General features: G+C 35.4%; 1 protein-coding gene across 14 annotated transcripts in view; it reads left to right on the top strand.

The window, feature by feature from the left end:
* The window catches only part of LOC106025699 (uncharacterized), a 142,435-nt gene that overhangs the window by 46,666 nt on the left and 72,194 nt on the right, over positions 1-23,575 (top strand). For 2 of the 14 annotated variants that reach the window (XR_010046416.1, XM_063245348.1), the window contains exon 7: positions 1,517-17,290. The exons of the other annotated variants lie outside the window; for them this stretch is intronic. Coding sequence is in view for 1 of the 2 variants with exons in the window: in XM_063245348.1 (XP_063101418.1) it covers positions 17,139-17,290 (152 nt within the window). In the remaining variant the exon portion in view is untranslated. The remainder of the gene's footprint in view (positions 1-1,516; positions 17,291-23,575) is intronic. 14 annotated transcript variants of the gene reach the window in all.

The following is a 23,575-nucleotide window of genomic DNA, read 5'->3' as shown; positions in this document are numbered from 1 at the left end:
GGGCATAATTTTCCAGACACTAGATAAACTTAAAATTTTTTCATTATATCACTAAGATTAAATATAAAAACTGGGCCATTAGAGAAAACCCCTGCAGTTTCATATGCTTAGAATTAGTCTAATAAGTTCATATATGAAATTATCATCTTTTTACATGTCATTTTTTAAAATAAGGGGTTTCTTCCTCTCGAAAAGTAGGAAATTAAGGAGTACTCATACCGTTTTTTGAACTGCAACTTATAGGAAATTTTTAAAAAATCTTCAACAAGAACTTTTAATGATGCAGCATAACAATATTTTTTTCTTTATTTTTTCATAAGCAAACTCTACATCGAATCTTAAAGTTCCCTAAAGTTAATTGGTTGGCACTTTTTATCATTAATTATACTGTTGTATGATGTGTTAGAGCTTCCCCAAGCATTTAATTCAATTCATCAGCAAGAATTGCCTCAAATTCTGGCAAAATGTTTCCCTTAATCCCTTAAGTGGAGTCAAAACAATAAATTAATAATATTTACATTTTTATTGATTGTTGGATGACAATCAATAAACAGTATCAAAGCTCACACACCTTCAGCTTTACTTAGGTTTATGGAGGAAGTTGGCCAGATCTAGGCTAGCCTCTTTCACTTTATCACTTGTAGAGCCCCTGGAATGAATTTCATTTCTTAATGGTGAAAATCCTTTGGTGGGCTGAAAGATAAAGGAATAAAAATGTATGTCATTGAATTACATGTTTCAGTCATGAGCATAGGGTAACATATTAATAGTTCCTTTTTGTTTATTTTTCAATATTGATCTATTAAAGGGTAACAATTTACTGCAGGTTTAGTAGTTTGTATAGGATATTTAGACCTGGATGTTTCTAGAAAATATCACCTGAAAATAAATGTTTGACATCTCTATCCAAAATGCTTGGGATCAGAAGGGTTTTTCGATTTCCAACTTTTTAAAATTTTGGAATATTTACATATATACAATGATATATTTTGGGGGATGGGACTCAAGTCTAAACACAGAATTTATTTGTTTCCTTCAAACTTTACATAGATAGCCTGCGTGAAAATAATTTTATGTATCTTTAGTGCACTTGTATTTTGACTGTGATCTGTTATATGAAGTCAGGTGTGATTTTTGCATGTTTGTGCTCAAAAACTTTGGAGTTTGATGTGTTTCGGATTTTCAAATTAAGATTTGGGTGTTCAACTTGTATAGTTTTTCATTTCTCTGTCTCAATTCTGGTACTTAATGTACCTGTAAGTAGCTCTGTATCTAACATCCAGTACTGTGCTGACATATAATAGAGCATGAAAGATGAGTGTCCCCACTACATTGCAGCGTACGCTAACATACTGTAATCCTGTCTCTCAACTCCTAGCTAATAGTGGCCTCCACAAAAGCAACTGTTGTAATTAGGATTAGTGAAGCCTAAATACTTTTTTCCCTTTTTGGGTCTGTTACTTGTATTTTCTGAGCTTGAATTTCCCCCTGTGCTAAAAATAGTTTTTATTTTCAGGAAGATGAATACTGCCAAGGTGAAGAGGGGAAGTCAATCCTAAGAGACATTTGTTCAGGTAGTAGGATTCTCCAGAGAAGCAGAACCCAGGGGATCTACCCGTCTATTGAGCCCTGTCTCTCTGTGAAGATGTTTATTCTGAGGGGTTGACTGGGAGGCTGCTCTGTGGTCTGCTGCCTGCAACCTGGAGCTCTAGGAAAACTGTGGTGTATTTGCACTCCTTGTCTGAATGCCTGGAGGAGCTGATGGTGTGAATCTTAGTCAAAATGACGGGAGATGCTGTCATAGCTCAGTCCGACAGACAGGACACAACTGTGACAGTTCTTCCTTCCTCTGCCTCCTTAGGCCCTCAGTAGACTGGGTGCTGCCCAACGGCACTGGGAAGTGTGATGTCCTCTACTAAATCCACCGCTTGAAATCCTTGTGTCACCCAGAGTCTCCCTCACGGATAAACACAGAAGCAGTGTTTAATCTAAGCACCTTGTGGCCACTCAAGGTGACATGTAGAATTATCCCTCACATTAATTTAAATTCTATGTGTGCTTTATGAAAAGTGATAGAGGTCAGGAATGTTTCCATCATTTGGCCACAAAATAAATGAAAGACTAAGTGATAATTATTGTCATTTTGTGCCATTTGTACCACAACTCAAAGTAACTTAACCTCAGAGCCTCTCCATTTAATAAGCCATGCAGGTCAGTCAGAATAAATCATAAACAATCAGACTTCTTGCCTCTCATCTGAACATCTCTGTCACACAGTGAGGGATGTAACTAAAATTGTGTGCATGAGTAACGGAGAGAAACTCAACTTTCGCATTTTGCATTTTCTGGCTTTATGATAATTTTGGGAGAAAACTGAATGCATGGAGGTCTCTGGCTGGAGTTACAAGTGGGAGCATTGTATTTGCCTTTCTTTACAAGGTTTTCAATACTTACAGAATGAAACATAAGTATACGTTAGGACTGTGTACATATTTTGGATTTTTGTATCCACAAGCATGCAGCTTGTATATCAAATCAGTATTTTATCAGGAGTCTTGGGATATCCACAAGGGAACAGTTTGAGGATTTTAAATGTTGGCTGTAAGACCCATTGAAAATCCCCACTGCTGGTAGGAAATCTCTCTGAAAAATATGCTTCTTTCAGAGCTGTGGTCACTGACTGACCATGTCATTTGCATTCTTCTTTCTTCCCGTCTTCCACGGACAGCTAGTGGAGTCAAACAGAAGTAAGGGAATCTGGATTCCTGGCAAGTAGGCTTTTGATGCTTTGATTTAAAAGGAATGATTATTGTCAACTTTTTTAGTATGTAGTTGAAAGAAGAAATTAATCTCAATTGAAAGTTTCAAACTTTGCAAATACCCAGGGGACTTAGAGATTCTGTCGTTCATTATATACAAATGGAAGATGCTAACGTAAATGGGACACAGAAAGTTAATGTAAACTGATACTAGAAAGTTAATAGGAACTTTCATAACCCTGGTCCAGTATTTTAATCTATTTTCAATTCTTCTAATGTATCCATAAGATACACTCACAATTCTATCCATTGGTAAATTTTAGAATCAAAGTAAAACAATTCATTTTTGGAAATGTGTATAGACCTTTGAAAATTAACTGTAGGAACATAAATTAGACACCCTACAAGCATATCATGTTACATTTTCTTCTGTGCTGTGTGCTTTGCTCAAAGCCTAGTATGTTCAAGACTGCACATTAGACAGTGGATGCTCTGTGTTAGTTCCACAGGTGTGATAAAGAGTCAAAGCTTGTTTACTTCCAGAAGAGTACTTAAATATTTACATGGGGAAATAGCACAAAGAAATAGAAATGTAGCATTCAATTTAGAAATTATTTTAGATTTTAGATTTAATTTACATTTGGCTGATGTTTAATGAGGATGAGTAACCTTCAGTGCATTTATTGGGCACTTGGATTTCCTTTTCTATGAATTGCTTCTTCACATTTCCTTTATGTTGTTTTACTATTTTTGTGATACCAGGGACTGAATTCAGGGCTTTTGCACTAAATTATATCCTCAGCCATTTTGTAATAAAGGTGACTAAGAGATAAGGGGAGATAAGAGATAGGGAGGAAGAGGTTCACAACAAAAAGAATTAAGATGTAGTATGTACATGTACCAACTCCTCGTGATGAATGTAATCATCATTAACTGCAAATGTGTACTAATAAAGATAAATAAAGAATAATAATTTGAGAAAGTGTCCCACTAAGTTGCTAAGTTATTCTGGCTGAGCCCAAATGTGTGATCTCCCTGCATCAGTCTCTCAGAGTGCTACCATGCTGACTCTGATGGTTTCCTTTTGAATTTAGGAGTTATTTGAAATAATTCACTTTTAGTTATATGCACTGTACACTTGTCCCATTTTGTGGCTTTCATCTTTTTTTATGATATCTTCATGTAAAGAGGTTTTAAACTTTATCTTATTATTTTCAGCCTTTCCCCTTAAGGCACATAATTTTGGGGGTCTTGTTTAAGAAAGCACATTTCTAAGTATTTACTGTTTTCTTTTTGAAAGTGTTACATGTTTGACTTACAGATACAAGTTTTTAAAATCCACTTGGAATTTATTTTGTGAGGTGGTCTAATTTTTTCCTATGTATACTTGGTTTTCCTAGTATCATTTTAAAAATAATTTATCCCTTCCTCAGAGATTTGTTTGGTCAACTTTCTCCTATAACCAAACCAAATCTGCCTATTTATTTGTCTGTTATCTCTCTCTCTCTCTCTCTCTCTCTCTCTCTCTCTCTCTCTCTCTCGCTATCTATCTATCTATCTATCTATCTATCTATCTATCTATCTATATTCCTTCTGGATTTTTTATCATGTCTGGCTGATTTGTTGTCTTGTGTCAATATAGTACCATCTAAATGATCAGAAGTCATACAAGGACAATGGCTGGAGGGTCTTTCCAGATTTTTCATCTTCTTCAAAGGTGTCCTGTTTTCAGTCTTTTTTCTGTGAATTAGAGGATCACCTTGTCAATTTTATTAACTTGCATGGGGTTTCTCCTGGAATTGAATCTACAGAATAATTTCATACCCACAAGTATTTTTCAAGAAATAACACCAGGAATCAACAAATGAGGTTATTTAGAATTTAAAATATTTTGTGCACAAAGGAAACAACCGACAGAGTGAACAGAAAACCTACAGAATGGAAATTTTATTTTTGCCAGCTCCTTGTTGGATAGAGAACTAATATGTAGAATATATAAAGAACTAAAAAAATTGAACCCTCCAAATAAAGAGACTCGATTAAAAAGCAAGCAGTTGAAATGAGCTGACTTCTCTGAAGAAGTACAAATGGCCAATAAGTACATGACAAAAGCTTCAGCATCTTCAGCTGTTAGGAAAATTCAAGTGGGAACCACACTGAGTTCCATCTAACTCCACAAGGAATGGCCACTGTCAAAAAGTTAGTAAATCCAAAATATTAGTGAGGTTGTGTGTGTAGTAGGGGTTGGTGGGGGGAACTCTTCTGTGTTGTTAGTTATAATACAAACTAGCTGCAAACACTATGGAAATCTGTGAGCATTCTTAAAAACTGAAACTAGAATTTTCATTTGGCCCAAGTATTTCCCTTCGGGGTTATCTTCTTAAAAGAAATAAAGATACCGTATTTCAGTGATCCATGCATGCTCATGTTTATAGCAGTACAATTCATACTAGGGAAATCCTTAGAAGTTGCCTATCTGCTCAGCCACAAATGAATGACTTAAAATTATGGCCTTTATACAATAGTCAGTTACAAAGGAGAATAAATTTGAGTAATTTATAGGAACATAAATGCACTTTGAGGCCATGATGCTAAGTGAGAGAAATCAGACACAAAATACTAAATATCTCATGGTTTCTATTATATGAGGGACCTAGACATGGAGGGAGACAGGAAAAAGGAGAAATGAAAAGGACCAACACTATATATGTATGTACCAACTCCCCATGATGAATGTATTTTTATGTATTACAACATGTATCAAAAAATGAATAGCTGTTGTTAGGAAACCAAGTCTTCCCATCTACCAACATAGTATAGTTTTCTATTCGTTGAGGTTTTCATTTCTGCTTGATAATAAAGTTTTATAATTTCTTCCATGTATGGTGTTGAAATAAGATTTTTTTTTGGCTTCAATGTTTGTTGTTGTAGTTAGATCAGCTAAAAAAGCATTAAACATTTATTGTTTTCAAATGAAAATTCCTTCCCGTGTGTCCTGTGCAGTGTGTGTTGAGAAAATCAGCCTGGTAGTCTGTTGAACTTCCCACTGTCTTTGGGGCTCCTACCACCACTCTCATGTTCTGTGACTCACTCGGAGGACTCACAGGCTGCAGGATTCTGTCTGTCACCACGCTCATAGCTATGATCTGTTATAGCAGGAGTGGGAGTTTCCTAAGCGGTCTTGGAAGGCAAATGGAGCTAAGTCTGGAGGAAGCCAGCCACCCAAGAACCCTTTCGTGCAGTCACACAGGAATGAGGGGTGACAGGTGTGAAATGTCTATCAGGCGTGTGTGGCAGAGACTTGTTGCCACAGTGTTTATTGGAGGCTGGTCATTTAGGCATTCCTGTCTCTCAGAGCAAGAGCAGGACCAAGTATTCTGCTTAAACTACGCCGTGCAGGTTAGCACAGCCAAGACACTTTCCAGTTCTGGGAATGGTAAAAATCCTTCAGAAATCCAAGTTTGCCAGGCAGCCTTGCAAATAGGCATGAATAAAGAAATTCTCTAATTCAAATTCGGGATTCCAGGGTTTTATTAATTTTGTAGGTTCTATGTTTGTGTTTCTTTTTTCTTATGCTGAAAATGTTTGTTCCTAGTGACATTACGTGAAGTTACTTAATCTTTCTGTATTAACATTACAATCCCAATGGTATAATTAACAATATGGCTACTGAAAACAGTTTAAATTTCTTTGTGCTTCTTTTAGTCCTTGCTAAAAATTTATAGTCAAGTTACTCAGAAGTTACTTGAAATAACTGCCCCCTATGAGTTTAAGCAAGCTATTTGATAGATAGGCAAGTTTATTTCATTTTACTTTCAAACTAGGGGGGAATAGCTTTTGGTAGTCTTGATTCAATCTTGTTTAATAATTTAAACGTCAGAAATTTATATAGTTTGCAAATCAAAACCAGAAAACAAGGTTAATTTGGAGAACATTGTCTTGTTTTTTTTTTCCTTCATCCTCTTTTTTCTTGTAGGAAATAATTTAATTAGCTTATGTTATATCTGTCACTTATTTTTTCATGGAATCAAATTTGTATCTTTTCCTCCCCCTATATAAATAGATATACTATTCCTAGTATTTGGCATCTAGATTTCTTTCATTTACTAATATTCCATGAAGCTCATGCTATCATAGTTTATAAAAATTTCATATTAAGGGGTTGGGGATTTAGCTCAGGGGCATAAGCACCTGCCTTGCAAGCAGGCAGTCATGAGTTCGATCCCTGGTACCAATAAAAAGGAAAAAGACAAAAAAAAATTTCATATTAAGACATGTTCTTCTTGGACGTAGCATCACCCTACTTCACAGGGAATGTAAATCTGGACCCCACGTCCACTTTTAGATTTTGCTCTTTGCCCGGAAACTTTCCTAGCTAGAGCTTCTGGCAGAAAATCAGCTTTCCTACTGCTGTCCTGGGCTGCTGAGCAAAGGTTTTGGTTTGCATAGAAGCCCCTCCCCTCTTTTCAATGCAATAAGCCTCCTTTGATCATCTGAATTTTTTTATTTCGGTGTCTCCGTTAGTTATTTCATTCTAACTCCACGTGTGTGGGCTCCGGTCACACATCCTGTCTGCGCGTGCAAAGCTTGTGCCTTCAGCTGCTGGTCCCTGGGCGCAGTTTCTTCTTTATGACTGAGATTGTCAGGCTGTCACGTTAAACACAAAGAGTTTCCTCTCTGTTTTTGGAGTCTGGGTGTTTTGGAGCTACATACTAATTTTTTTGTCTGTATTTTATCCAGCATTTCTGTGTGTTTGGAGCAGGAACAATTCACTTTGTCATGCTACCAGAAGCAGATCAACTGTACTTACTTCTGTCACCCATGTGTCATCCCATTGCTAGCAAAGACCAGCTGAAGGAGTACATGCGCACACACAGACACACACACTTTACTATATTAAACAATTTTATGAGATATATCTCCTAACTAAAATTATGGCCCTTCCTACCGAATCTTTCCCTCCATGTTTCCTTTGAAAAGATCGTTGATCTTCTATAATATTTATTAGTTAATTAAGTTAATTGGTATATTTTAGATATATACAACGATCACACTCCTCATAGGGGATTATGTTCATGATATATGATTCATTTTCCCCTTTCCCCTCCTCTCCCTTTAACCACGCTTTCCCTCCTTATTTGCAAAGGCTTTGTTTCTGATTTTCTTTCTTTTCTCATTTTTTCTTTTGTCTTCTTTTCAAGCAGATTTCCATCCTTTCCTCTCTGCTTGCTTATTCCTCTGTTTTCTCTGTATAGAAAAAAATTTATGCAAGGGAACTTAGGTCAGTTAATCTGAGCATGTTTTCAAAACGGTAACAAAGTCACGAGGTTTTCAGACAACAACATTAGAGTGAATAGACACAAAAAAATTGGAAAAAAAACCTTTCAAGTACAATTTGTTGGCTTTAGTGCAGTTTCTTAGTTCAGGTTATTCGGGGTGAATTAATTCCTGTTGGTTTTTATGTCTTTGTTTCACTTGCGCCCTCCTCTGACTTGCTCCTCCCTGTCGCTTGCTTTATACTCCTCTATTTACAGGGTAGGTGTTTCATTAAAACGGCATCTGGCATTGGCATACTGCGTAGAGGAACTTTTGTGTTTCATAAATTTCAACTGGATTTTTTGTCCCATGCATTTTTAAGTGTTCAAATATAGAGGCAGTATGAATATGCAGTTAAATAGCTTGGAAGGATACAAGTCAGAGTTTCGTCTTCAGATTTGTAGAAGAGATCTGTGGTTTTCAGAAAAAACTCTGCTTCAGAGATGCCCCATGTATTTGCAACTTTGGGCAGAGGTAAGGATTTTTCAAAAACATAAGACACATAGCTTCAGACAGTTTTATGTGATAAAAATTATAGTAATTTCATTTCTACTTGTTTTGTTAGCTTTTAACTCACATAGATTATTTTAGGCTGAGAAGAAAACCATGGAAGAAAGACTATCAAATCTTTCTCTAGATGATATGAAGGGGTTCCAAGAAAAGAGAACTTTCAGGGCCTTTCAAGAGATGTTGTCATTATTCTTATCATCATTTTAGTTGTGAAACCTGTTTTTAAGAAGCTGTACTATTGTCAACTAGCTTTCCATCACTGTGACAAAATACCTCGGTTATACAGCTTATAAGGAGGGAAGGTTTATGTTGGTTTATGGTTTCAGTCTATGGTTGCTTGGTCCCACTGACAATATATCACTGCAGGAGGGCAGGGTAGAGGAGACCTCTTCATGATTGATAGGGAAGCAAAGAGAGGAGAAGATGGGGGGATCCAGTGCCCCCTTCCAGGTTACATTCTTCCTAGTGCTCGAACTTCCACTTCCTGGTCCTAAATGTTTCACCACTTCCCAGTGACACTGCAGGCTGCAAACACGCCTTCAGTGCGTAGGGCCTAGGGTGGGGAGGGGCGTACAGGATCCAAATGATAGCTACACTTCTGTTTCTCCTTCTCTTTTTCTTCTTCCTCCTCCTCGTTCTTTTAATATGTCTTTTTAAAAAGAAATATTTAGGGACCTGGGATATAGCTCAGCAGTGCAGCACCTGCCTGGGAAACACGAGGTCCCCAGTCTGACTCCTGATAGCCACAAAAAGAAAAAAGGAACATTTAGAAAATCAGATGCAAAGTGGCGCATGTGCCATTTAAAGCTATGCATTGATCAGCAGACTTGAAAGTAAGTTGTTTTCTGACTGACCCTTGATTCAAGTTACGTAAATTCACACACTGCAGGCCCCTGCCGGTATCTTTAATGAAAATCTGAGAAATGCGAGAAAGCTAGAATAGTAACTTGGGCTTTTCCTGATGTTTCAGGCTGTGGCATTTGCTGTCATTTTTTCTTACCCATTTATTTTGTTACCTTTGTCACAGTTACCTCCACCTGGATGGAGACATATATTAAATGCACTCTGAGAACTGTAAACACACTTAAATAGGAGTTGTAGATAAATACAACAATTTTACGACCATTAATAAGCACATCAGTTTATAAGGTAGCAGGTCACGGCCCTGTGGCTGTCTGTCCACCTTGAGATCTCACACTTTCCTTCTGATTACATTTGCCAAAGCAGCGTCTTTGATCCACAGGTTGAAAACAGAACTTGTGAACCAGCCCCTTCAAAGATTGAAGAAAACACAACCTTTTATTTGGCTTGGGGCAGCCTGAGTTTTAGTGACAGCTGTGGTGAGGAGGAACCCCGGGAGTTAAACAAACACGGCCTGGGAGCTCCTCAAGCTCCATGGATTCCTGCCTCAGCATTCTCCACTGAGTCCTTCACTTGGCAAGAATAGAAGCTCAGCCAGAAAGCCAGGCTTTGAGCTATTTCGCGTCTATCATTGTCTGTGGGAATGAGGCTACTACTGCTCACTGAACAATCTGCAGGAATCATCTTTTCAAAAAGGGGCGTCTATCACATAGTGTTACAGACAGTTTAGGGAGCACTACGTTACAGAAGTCCACTGGTGCATTCAGTTCGCTGGGTTGCTTCTCATCTGGATTCCTCTGTATGGGAGCACTTTCTTGTTGATGACCTTATTTGTTTAATAAACAGTAAAGTGGAAGCCAACTAATAGCTCAGAAAGTGACCGATGTGCTTAGATGTTTGCTGGCAATGTCACACACTTCTCCGTATGATGTATCCAGGGATCTTGAATCCCATAAAGGGATCAGATTTAGAAGAAAAATCTGTTGTGCTCTGAAATACCAAATATGAATATTTAATTAGAAAGAATAAGAGAATAATATCACAAGGGTCATGGTATGTAAATTCAGAATGGCTGGGAGCAATTAATTTGTATATAAAAACAAAAACAAAACAAAAAACCCAGGAATGCATTAAAAACACCTGTACTTTTTTGCTGTCAATTCAGGAACAAATTAGAATATGTTAGAAGAGAATATGTTTAGCTGCTTACCACTGCAAACAAATAGTTTCCACAATGCTTATACTAAAGAGGATCCTATTTCTTAATAGTCGGTGTAAGGGGACATGGCAAAGAGCAAAGGGAGTAATAATGTTAAGTCCTTAAAAGCAATTTTGAAAAGGGTTCTTTCTACAAGGGAGGTCATGTCCTGTCTCACATGCTGATTTCTTTTCTTTTTCTTTCTTTCTTTCTTTCTTTTTTTTTTTTTTTTGGTCTTTTTCTTTTTTATCGATACCAGGGATCGAACTCAGGACCACACACTTGCAAGGCAGATGCTTATGCCACTGGGCTAAACCCCCAGCCCCACACATACTGATTTCTTGAGTAGACTTCTTGCCAAGAAATATTTTCCCTAAAATTTATAAGATGTGCATAAGCTAACATTAATAATGCAGCAGTTTCTTTTTCTTATAGAGAAATCAGCTCGGGCAAAGCAAGATATGAACAGAAAATATTGCTAATTATTTACATAAAGGTAAAGATAGATGAAATGTGAGTGTAGCATTTATTTCATATTATTGTCTGGTCTAAGAATTAGTAAAGGAACTGAGGGTTTCTTTTCATTCTTTTCACTTTACTTTTATTTAGTTTCAGGGATATCTAACAACAATCTTTGAAAAACAGTTGGACATATAATGTTGGAGAGGTAATTTATTTTTCTTCCTTCTAATATTTCATCATGATGATACTTAGTTTTTTATTTATTTTTATTTTTTGTCTTTTTGGTACCAGGGATCGAACTCATGACCTCACACTCCTGCCAGACAGGTGCTTGTGCCACGGAGCTAAATTCCTGGCCCTAGTTTTTTTTTTTTTTTTTTAATATCAGTATTATAGTCCTGATGGTACAGCAGTCTTACCATCTCCTTTAGCAACTTTTTGGAAATATATACTGTTTGGAAATACATATGTTTTTAGTTTATCTTATCCCCGAAACGTTCATTTTCTAGTTTTAACGTTATACATTCAGAAAAATTAGTCTGAAGAAAGTATTTCCAAAATGAACTATGATTATAAGAGGAATTTATTATTTTTAAAATTAGATACCCACAAATAGTCGTATTGGTATTTACAAATTACACCTTAATGCAAGATTTTATAGAGCACCATATTTATATATTCAAGTTGAAAAAATTTTAGGAATTTTTTTATCAAATAGAATAAAACATTAAGTATTGGACAGATGTGGTGGTACAGGCCTGTAATCCTCACTTGAGAGGCTGAAGCAGGAGGACTACTGTGAGTTCAAGGCCAGCCTGAACTACATAGAGAGACCCTGTCTCAAAAATCACTCAGACAGTCAGTAAGTATTATTTTTGGATCCGTGTGTGTGTGTGTGTGTGTGTGTGTGTGTGTGTGTGTGTGTTTTGTTTGGGATCGAACTCAGTATCTTCCACATGCCAGGCAAATACTTTCCCACTGAGCTAAATCTTTAGTCCTATTTTAGATTCTTAAGGTACCTCCATAACATGGTGAAGGTCAAATGTTGGTCTTCTCTTTCTTGATGAGACATCTGTAACCATTTAAATTTCATTACAAAAAATTTGTACTTCTATGACTGGTAACTTAATGGGAATTTTGGCAAGATTGTCTATTCACATTTCTACCTTGTGCTTGTTCTTATTGTCTGACTTTAAGAGAATTATAAGTTAATGCTAGATTTGGACACAAAGTCAATATCAGCAAAGGACAAAATAAAGTATTGAAAGGCAGAGCTATATATATGAAAATCCTGTGGAAAGGGTAGATTAAAACCACATAAGTACAGTATCACTATTTTCAAAATTCATGATGTTTGAAAGGGTCAAAGAAAACTCATGAAACCTTATAAGTAGTTATTTAGATTGACTAGTACTCACAGTGTGAATGCTGGTTCTGTCTTGGAGTTTTGCTGTTTAGAAGAAAGTATTTACTTGTTTGATAACCACTGACGAATGTGCTGGGTTTTGCATGTAATTTGTCTCTTAGGGGATCATGTGTTGAAGGCTGGTTAGTGGAAGTGACTATAGGTTTTTGAGGGTGCTGCTTGTGAACAGGTTAATAGAGTTTTCATAGAACTGTAGCTGGTTCCCACAAGAGGAAGATTTATAAAAGAGCAAAAGGAGCCCCTCTTGGCTCTGAGGCTTCTGGTCTTGCCACTCCATCCCTCTGCCTTGAGGTGCTCACCAGGGGCTTAACGAATGGCGCTCACTGACCTTGGGCTTTCGGCCTTCAAAATTGTGAGCTAAACAAACCCCTCTGAAAATACGTCATCCAATCTCAGGTATTTTGTTGTAGCAATGGAAAATAGACTAATATGGTATGTAATATGCAGCCTTCTGTGTCTGCTTTCTTTTGCTTAGCATAATGCTTTCATTACACACTCATATACTTACACCCACTTGCACTCTCCATCACAGTTTGTTTATCCATTGATAGGCATTTGGACAGTTTCCACCTGTTATTATGAATAATATTGCTATAAACATCTGTATACTAGTTTCTGTGTAAACAACTTTTTGTTTCTTGGGTATATATCTATGAGCAGAATTTCTGAGTCATCTAGTAATGCTGTGTTTAACTTCACAAGGAATAACCACATTGCTTTGCAAAGTGGTTGCATGATTTTATATGCCCACTGGTAACGTATAAAAATTCCTACTTATATATATATCCTTGCTAATATTTACTTTTTTACATTTTTGATTAAAGATATACTAATGGGCTTGAAATGGAATCTTGTCAAACATTTTAATGACTAATAATGTACATCTTCTTATGTGCTTGTTAGATATTTCTTTTTGGAGAAGTAGTTATTCCATACCTTTACCCATTTTTACAATATTTGAGTTGATTGTTTGTTGAGTTGTAAGGGTTCTTTATAGATTCTTGGTATTAATCCCTTGTCAGATATATGGTTTGTAAAATTTCTCTCCCATTCTCTTCATATTCTTGGAAATATCCTTTAATACACATAACATCCTCATTTTTATGATGTCAAATGTATCCATTCTCCAAAGCTCTGTATTTTTTGCAACTGAGAAAAACAAATTTTTAAAAATTAAATTGAGAAAACTGGAAAGATAGGTATTTTTTCATGCATAATGTGAATTTTTTTGATTTAATTTTAAGCTCTAAAAACTGCAAAAGAGTGTGATTTTTTTTTTTTTTTATCATTTTAGGGTAACTTGCTGACATGAGGCTCCATTAACCCAGTTCACCTTAGTTTGTAGTTGCTAGCAATATGAATATTCACTGTTATGTTCAGGATAGAAAATCAGGAAGTTAACATGGTAGAATAATGTCATCAAATCCAGAGAACTCACTCAAGCTTTGCTAGTGGTCTCAGCTATCTGCATTTTAGTGAAACAGTTTGATTTAGGTTGGAATTTTGCCTTTAGTTGTTGTGTCTTCTTGGTGTCTGTTAATTTGGAATAGTTCCTTAATGTTTCCTTTACTTTTATGACCGTGAAGTCAAATGTCTCTCTGCCCTTTTCTTTCTTTCTGTTGTCCTGGGGGATAGACTCAGGGATAATTTATCACCCAGCTATGTCTCAAGCACTTTAAATTTTTTTTATATTGAGACAGGGTCTCACTGAGTTGTCCAGGAGAGTTTCAAATTAATAATTTTCTTGCCTCAGTTTCCCTCAGTGCTGGATTACAGGCACATGTGATCATTATTAGCTTTATTTTTTATGTCAGTGTTTTATGAAAGAGTCTAAGAATCCATTACCAAATATGAAATCATGAAAATTTAATTCTGTGATTTCTTTTAATAGTTTCATAATTACAGTTGTTATATGAGGTCAAGGTTCCATTTTGAAATAATTTTTGTATGCAGGTGAGGGTTCAGATCCATAAGTTAAAAAATTTATTCGCCAACTTTTGCCTTTTAGTTGGTGAGTTTGTTTTAATTTAAAAAGTTTTTGATAGTTAATTTCTTTCTTTGTGCTTTATGCTTTCTATATTTCATGTCTTTTTTTTACTCAGTTCCTCCAATTTGTCTGTTTTGTTATTGATAGATTATTCTGGTAGACCATGTTGATTTCCTTTTTGTATGTTAAATTATTTTCTTAGAGGTTACTATGGGGATTACAATTAACATCCTAATTTTGTAACAATCTAGTTTAAAGTGATACCCATTTAGCTTTAGTAACATACATTGACTGTTCCTAACTCTTTTTATGTTGTTATTGTTACAAATTACATCTTTATGCATTGTGACCATTAATATAGGTTTATATTTTATGCATTTGTTTATTAAATCATACAGAAAATTTAAAAAGGAATTATGCAAAAATGTATTAGTTTTGGATTTTATATTTACATATGTACTTACCATCACTGGTGATTTTTATTTCTTTGCATGTTTTTAAGTTTCATCTTAGTGACCTTCTGCTTGAGTCTAATGGACTCATTTCTTATAGAGCAAGTCTACTGACAACGAACTCCCTTAGATTTTGTTTATCTAGGAACACTTCAGCTCTTTTATTCTTGAAGGATTGTTTTTCTGGATATGAATTTTTGATTGGCACTCTTTCCCTTTTATATTTTGAATATTTCATCCTATATCTTTTCTCTCCTTAGTTGCTGCTGAGAACTCGTCTGTTAATCTTATCGAGGATGACTTGAATGTCATGAATCGCTTCTCTCTTACACCTTTCAAGATTTCCTACAACAGTTTGATTGTAATATATGTCGGTGTGATTCTCTTCAAATCTGTCCTGTCTGGGGTCTTGAATTACTGATGGATATATTCGTATCTTCCATCATGTTGGAAAAACTTTCCAGTCATATTTCTTCAAATATTTTTTTCTGCCTAACTCTATCCCTCTTCTTCTGTGATTTCCATGATGTGTATGTTGGTGTGCTTGATGGTATCCCATAGGTCTTTTAGACTTGGTTCACTTTTCTTCACTAATTTTCTGCCTCTTCCCTGCATTGGGTAATTACCATTATTCTATTTACAAGTTTGATGACTTTTTCTTTTGCCTATTCTAATTAGCTGTTGCATATGTCTTGTGCTTTTTTTATATCATTTTTTCTACTTTTCAGCTCCAAGATTCTGCTTTTTCATAATAATTTCTTTTGTTGATATTCCTATTTTGTTCATGCATAGCTTTTCTAGTGTATTTTAATTACTGATTCATGATTTACTTCAGCTCTTTGAATCAGATTTTGACACTTAAAATTTTTAGTAAATTGAATGCAATTCTATTCAAGAATGGTGCCTTTCAGTATTCTTTCTTATGAATGGGTTACATTTTCCCATTTTGCATGCTTTCCATTTTTTTTTCCCAAACTAGACATTTTCAATATTGGAATGTGATAATTCTGGACATCAGATTCTACTTCCTATATCAAGGGTTGTTGTTGCTTAATAAGGAATTCAATTTTTCATTTACTTAGTGCCCATTGCAAGTTGTTTTGCAGAGAGTTCCTGTCATGAATGGAGTCCTAAACATATGTTCTGTTATCACCATGGTCAGCCAGTAAACTAACACAGGTTTCTTTATATGTCCAGATCAATAAGAGAAGCAAAAAATAAACTATGTTCTGTTTCTTTAACTTCCTCTTATGGATGGCAGGGAGTTTGTTTTTACCCAGTAAGATTGAATCAATGGCAGATTCAATCTTAGATTGAATCAACCTCTTACAGACAGGTCAAGACATAGAACCCCAGTTTTTGGGAAGAGAGTCCCTGTAGACCACCCTGGCACCAGTGAGTCTCACATTGGACGACAGGCATTGTTCCATGGCTACATTCCTATGGCTTAAGGGTACCAGTTGCTATATGTAACACTGAAATCCACCTAAATTGACATCTCTTTTTCCATCAAGCACACTCTGGACATTGCTCAGATTCTAAAGCTCTAAAATGGTTGATCCTGACGGTTCTTGCCGACTCAGTAGTTGTATTGGAGGACAGACTGATCCTGAAGTTTCCTACTCTACTTTTTCCTGTGATATCATTCTCCTCTTGAGTTCATTCTTAAACATTTTCCAGTTTGAGCAATGTTAGGCAACTGTTGGCAACTGAATGAAATGAGCAAGAGAAAGTGATAAAAACATGTAAGTTCTTAGAAGAAAATATGAGCCTTGAGGATCATTAATGAATATTAATTAACTGCTCAAAGAGTGTAAGTCTTCTGATGAATGCTACAGAGGGTTCCTAAGTTTAGGTCAGTATAGTTCCTGCCCTTCAGAAGTTTTTATTCTAGTGCAGCGTTGCAGTAGTGAATGCTTTTGTTAGAAGGCTTGACAGCTCCTATTGATTGCTGCCATGTTTTTAGATTTGTGGTACTGTTATTGTAACATGTGGAGTTAGAAAGGTGGAATTATTGAACAGCCTCACCCTCATTTCTGACTTAGGTGCCGTATTGTCTGTCTTTCTACTTGCTTCCCCTTCCCAAATCTGTGGGTGGGTCATGAACAATTGCTTCATGGCTGTGTGCAGTCTGCAGGCCTTATGTTGTGTAGGCCTGCTATAGACAATGCTCTTTAATTGGGCAGAAAAGTTGCTGCACTGGCTTCTTTCCCATTTCAAAAAGCTGAGTACATGCTGTTACTGCAGCATTTCCAGTCTATGCCAGCTCGAGGAGCAAGAGCCTAGGATTGGAAATCAAACGAGGGGCTCCACATGCTGGTAAATAACACTACATTTTGACTGTTGAGTCTGATCATGTTTATAATTATAAGGAGGTGATTTATTGAAAGTGGATTAATATGCATTTATTCATTCTGCAAAATTGCTAGACTTCAGCTGCTTTCAGATTTCCACTTAAGATGATTTTCATTAAAGTTTTTGGTAACTACTCAGAAAAGGATAATTGAGTACAGTTGGGAAAAATTGCTTTCGATGAGAAATCTAGGGTTGGCTGGCTGGCAGGCTGCTTTCCTATCTGTCCCACATGTACTCTGAAAGCTACAGGTGATAGCAAATTTCATCTTTTAAAAGTGTAAGTGAATAGAAGTGGAATAGTGGAAATGACTTGCTTATCTTTTTTCTTGATCTGTATTAAGCATGAATGAGCTAGTTTTGGAGAAGTAAAATTGTTTCCTATACGTACGAGGAAGTACATTTTATAGTTGAATTTTTAACTCTGGTAAAAGGAGTTTGTGTTAGAATGCCTATCAAAATATTAGCCATATCAGACCTGAGAATGTAGTAGTGCATAAAAAATTTCCTTTAAGAGTATTTTCATTATAATTATAATATTTAAATTATAATCACCTACTAAAAAGAAATAGTTTTAATCTTTTTCATAGTTCTCCATGTGTGTTAATGCTGTCTGCATTAGTATTGATGCCTCAGTTTAATATTACTTTCTCTAGCACAAAAATTGCTAACACCATAGCTTTGGTAATGCATATTTGAATATTTAATTATATTGCTATAAACAGCCTTAATGCTACATTTTCACTGAAGATGATGGGCCTTCTGTTAGTGCTGGCATTTAAGTAACCTTACTTTCTATTTTCCTGTTGCATACAATGCAAAGTATTCCCACCTGAGATGTCCCCAAAGTTTTGCTTGGAAAAAAGAGCATGATTTGAAAGAGGTTTTTGTTGTGTGTTGCTCCAATCAAGCTTTGCTTTGAAACAAACCAAAGGATGAAAACATAGTCCAGACTTTTTTCCAGCAGAATGCAATTACGTCGAAGGCCTATAGTAAAAAGACCAACTAATTGAGAACACTTGTCTTTGTTTTGGGTTACCAAAGATTCTTATTAAGAAATGTCCAGTTTTTAAATTCAAAAAGGTAGGTTTATGTTTAATGAACTAAGTGGTGGGAGCTCTGAAAATCAAACCATGTGCAAGTTATCTTCTTCCTCGAGGGGATATCTACGACTGCTGTGCTCGTGTGAAGTAATAATGAGATACCATAAGCAAACAGTAGATGATTCATGTCAAGTTGGTTCTCCAATAACGTTAGGGGGGGAAAAGCAGCTGATGTATGGGATATTGAAGGCAGATTAAGTTGTTAATGTATATTAGTATATTCTTAATTTCCTTTTAATTGAAAAAGACATATTGACTTTAATTAGAACCATTTCACAGGAACTGTCAATTAGCACATGTCAAACTAGTTAATTCAGAACAGAATTCTTTTAATTAGGGTCTGCTTTCCTTTAACTATGGGGCCAATGAAATCAGCCTTTCCTTATCTAGATTTTAAATGTCTCTAAGACATATAATACAAATGTAGACTCTTATCTATTATTAGAAGCCCATATGGATAACATTAAAATGATGATGCTGGCATTGTTCATGCAGCTCAAATCAGAGTCCCTTTATGACTGTTAGGAAAAAAATGGCTTTGAACAAAGACTACTTTAAATACCAGATTTATCCTACTTTAAAGAGACTACAAAATTTATGACATGCATGTTCACATTTAAAGTATTATTTAATACGTCTGCTCAAATAAATGGGCCTATTCAAACGTTTTGTGTGTTCTATCAGCCGAAGACACATAAAACATTGTCAAAGCATGCAGCAACATTTTTCCCTTAAATGAACTGTAATCAAAAAGGGAAAACAGACTGAATGATTTTTTGGCACAACATAAAAATAGCATTGTTAACTTTCATTGTATCCGAAGATTTAATACCAATAGTTGATACAGTGACTAAACCACTAGTGGTGAGCTAATGCGATCTTAGGAATCAGTCAGTGTAAAATCTGCAGCTTGGCTATGGCTTAATGTAATGATGTGGAATTATAGCATTTTAGTTACAGTTGGAGTGAAGCACACACAGTGAGTCTGGCAGGGCAGAGCTGTGGGTGTTCACCTACAAAATAAGTGTGTTCAAAATTCAAAGAAGAGAACTAAGTGATATGGAAAGGGGAGATTAATGTGAAATGCAGCTTTCTTTTTTTAAAATTTTTTTTTTATTTAAAGAGGGAAGAAAAAAAGAAAGGACATAAAAAACAATGCAGTAAAAGGGTACAAATAATACAGTATTTCTAGAAAAAAATATATACAGTACGAAATCACCAGTTAACAGGCTACACATTATCTTCCCAGAAACAGTTGTCCATATCACTAAATTAAAGCATATAAAGTGAACATTCATACAGGGAAATTAGAGACAGTTCCGTTCAATGATCCAACAAAAGCTCAGTTATATGGTTTTCCATCCTACACTCTCAAACATACCTGCGGTTATATCCCTTAGTCCACCTTACTTTCTTCTCTTTTTTACAGTAACAATTAGACCTTTAGGGTTTTATTACTCTCACGGTTGTTATTACTTTTTTGAAGAGAATAAAAACAAATGTGACTAAGCAAAACAGAGTCAGTTAGAACAGAAGGGTGGGCATAGCACGTGATGCAAAAATAGAATACCAGGTGATCAACAGTGGTTACCATTGTGCCTCTTGCTATTTTTAAATTGAGTTATCTATATCATCAGGTATAATAGAATTGATCAAAACAATAAGGAACAAAACCAATAAAATCTACACTGAGGACCTTGCAGGACTTCAAAAAAAAAAAAAAAAAAAAAAAAGAAGGATGATAGTCAATCCATATTGGGCACCATAGTATATCTTATTGCCTTCAAAGTGATGCCTATACCCTCAAACTTGATACTATCAAACAAAATAGAATATATAATAATCACACAGAACAAGATGGGGAGAGCAATACTGGGGGTCAATTCAGGTTAACAGGACAACAAAAAAGTTACTATAATATGTCCTGTTATTTTTTAATTTAGTTGAAATGCAGCTTTCTTTGTCATGGGAGCTTTAGCAACTATGTTTCTGAGCTATGGCAAGTGAGGATTACAGAGATTAATGAAAGCAATATTTAATAAGCTAAATTCTGTATTCCAAAGAGACTGTATCTGGTGAGATACTTGTTCATCCTGCTATTGGTATATGTCACTTAGTGATAGCAATAGGTACCTTTCTGAAGTGTGCTGTACTGTTAGTCTGTCAGTGGCTGCATTTGTGCCATTTAAATTAAAAGAAGAAATGTAGTAATCCGCTAATTTTGGTTAACAAGACAGGCAAGCAACAAAAAGGCAAAAAACAAAAAAAAAAAGCAACAAAAAAATCCTGTCTTCCAGAGTTGACATCTGTCTTTTCTGAACTATTTCTAGTTCTGTCTTAGCTCTTTGCTGGTGTTTAAAAGACAGAGCCTGTATTTATCACATCCCTATTTTGTCTAGATCTTGCTTTTTGACATTTTTGATGTCATGTAGACCTGTAAGTCTGTGATGGAAGTTATTTTTATTTTTGTATGTATACATAATTTTATTACATTTTCCCAAACGTTGATTGTATACATTTTCTTAAAATAAATTCTGTTGTACGTGTTTGATATTTATGACACTAGGAGATACTAGTCTTCATTCCAGTAAAATCCACATCGGCATACGTGCACCAAAATTTTCAAGATGAGTGTCATCTTTGAATGATTTTGTGTCCTTCAAATTCATATGCTGAAACCTAGTGCTCAACATATTGGAATTTGGCACTTAAGAGATAATGAGGTCACCTGAGTGTGGCCTCCATGAATGAGATGAATGCCCTTATAAAAAGACCCCAGAGAGCTGCTCTGCCTTGGCTACCATATGAGGACACAGTGAGAAGAGGGTCTCCAGGAATCACAAGGCCCCTGAACCGCTGCAGCCTTGATTTTAGCCTTTCCCAGCTCCCCACACTCTAAGAAATACATTGTTTATAAGTCATTCAGTGAATTATATTTTGTTACCATAGCCAGGAAAGCAGTAAGATATTCTTTAAAAGTAATTTTGGCACAAAAAGTGAAGGTTATGGTGTCACTGTGATGTTACTGAGTCTTCGTGCTGTGTACTGGGGTTGTTTCTGAGAACACACAAAGAGTAAATGAAGAATCTGAACAAGGAATTGTGATGATATTGAGATGTTTTCAGCATTGCTATGCATTTTTAAAAAACATTTTGTATTCTACATTGATTAAAATTTGGTCTGTTTTTGTAAATATTGCAATCATAATTGTGAAAAAGAATATGTTCATACAGCTTTCCAAGGATGACAAGCAGGTATTTATTGGTTCTAGCTTTCATTTTCATCATCCAATAACACAGCATTTATTGAATACCTACTATTTCTGGCAGGAATTATCATAGAAAACATTGGTTAGAACACTTAACTAGCTTTCTCTTGTTTTCATTATGAGTTATCAGTTAAAAAGTTAATGGTCAATAAATTAATGATTATGTTTTAAAATTATGTATTTATTGCTTTAAAGTTGAAATATTTTCAGATCGTTTATGTCATACAAGCATCATTGCTGTTATTATTTCATTTTCCTTCGCTGATATCATTTGGGCTTGCATATGTAAAGGCAGTATTCAAACTCAGCATTACTATTTAGATAAGTTACCTAACTTCTTTGAGTTGTTTTCTTTTTCTGAGAAATGAGAATAGCAATCCCTTTCTTACTTTGTTGTAAGGAATAAACAAAGTAGGCCTAAATAGCGTTACATGCTAAACAAGTGTTGGTTTCTTTCCCTTTTCCAAGTAGTTTGCTATATTAAATGTCCCTAATGAGATATGTAGCTGTTAAGTAAATGCATCCTTAGATGGCATTTTGTTAACATGAAGCTCTACAGTTCGTTGATAAGTATTACCAGGGGAATGGTACCACTGTCCCGGTGCTTCAGCAGGACCAGGTGATGACAGGTGTTTACTTATGACTAACAGTCCTTTCTTCACTGTATAAGGGAAGTGCTTTATGGCTACTCTGTAATGAAGTGGCTTCTGACACAGAACTTTGTCTCTGATAGTTCAGTGTAGAAAATCTAAATATTCTTGAATTATAGTATTAGCTCCTAAATTATCACTTGTAACCAAAGAGAATCATTGGGTATTTTGGTGTATTTGGTATAATATTGTGCTGAGAATTTTATTAGGTTACTGCATTCTATTTGTGTTGTGATTTGGATGACTGGATGGCATTCATGTTTTCTGAACCTAAACCCTTTCTGGTGTTTGGGTTTCTCCCCATTTCTGCTCCAATAAATAATGTTGAAATGCACGTTTTCATACACAAAAGCTTTGTTTGCCTTTCTATGTCCTTAAGTTGGTTTTAAAAAGTGAATTAATGATCGAAAGGGATGAGTGGTATACCTGGTATACCATTTAGACTTCCAGAAATGTGTCAATTTATACTCCTACCAACCCCATTTGTAACTTTGTGACTGAAGAGTGGATTGTTTTGTGAATATAGTTTAGCTAGTTGTTAAGTCAGTTTCTTAATGTAAAGTTTTTGCTAATTGACTTTTGTCTAACTGATTCACTTTGGCATTAATTTAAGGAAGACACCAAGTAACATTCTAATGACCCAGTGATCTCACCTGGGATTTTAAAAAAGATAACGTTTAATTTTAAAGTAACATTTAAAGTAATCTTTAGTATAAGTAGTAACTATATTCCAATTTGATATAGGCTTGTACTTTTTTGTATGTATTATGAGATCTCTTTGGAGCTGATTTCTATAGCAATTTTTAGAGGAAAATGAGATTCTTCTAATGTGCAATTAAAGTATTTGCATTATTGGCAATATACATTTTAGAAAAACTTAAGGGTAAAAATCAGCTCATTTTATTATGTAGTAAAATCAGAAATAGGAAAATATGCTAACATGATAATATCTAATGAGGGAAATATTCCATGCAGATGTCTGTTTTTCTATTAATCCCTAAAATGCTTTTATTTATAAGAACAATATCAGACACAAACATGTTGCTAGGAAAAATGCATCCAAATACGCACAGTATGGATTTAGAATCTTAATAAATTCTATCTTAAAAGTGATTTAAATCTTTAGATAATGTAAAACTTCAAATTTCAACCAAGATGCAATATTTATGTATGCTACTTCTGAGAGTTACTAAGATGTTTTGCTCTTGGTTGACTGAATTTAGAACAGCTT

This window comes from Cavia porcellus, unplaced genomic scaffold, assembly GCF_034190915.1.
Source record: "Cavia porcellus strain 051 isolate PalLab524CR breed Dunkin Hartley unplaced genomic scaffold, mCavPor4.1 scaffold_2, whole genome shotgun sequence".
NCBI lineage: Eukaryota > Metazoa > Chordata > Mammalia > Rodentia > Caviidae > Cavia > Cavia porcellus.
Note: the sequence above shows the minus strand (reverse complement) of the source record. Positions and strands in the feature narration are given on the sequence as shown.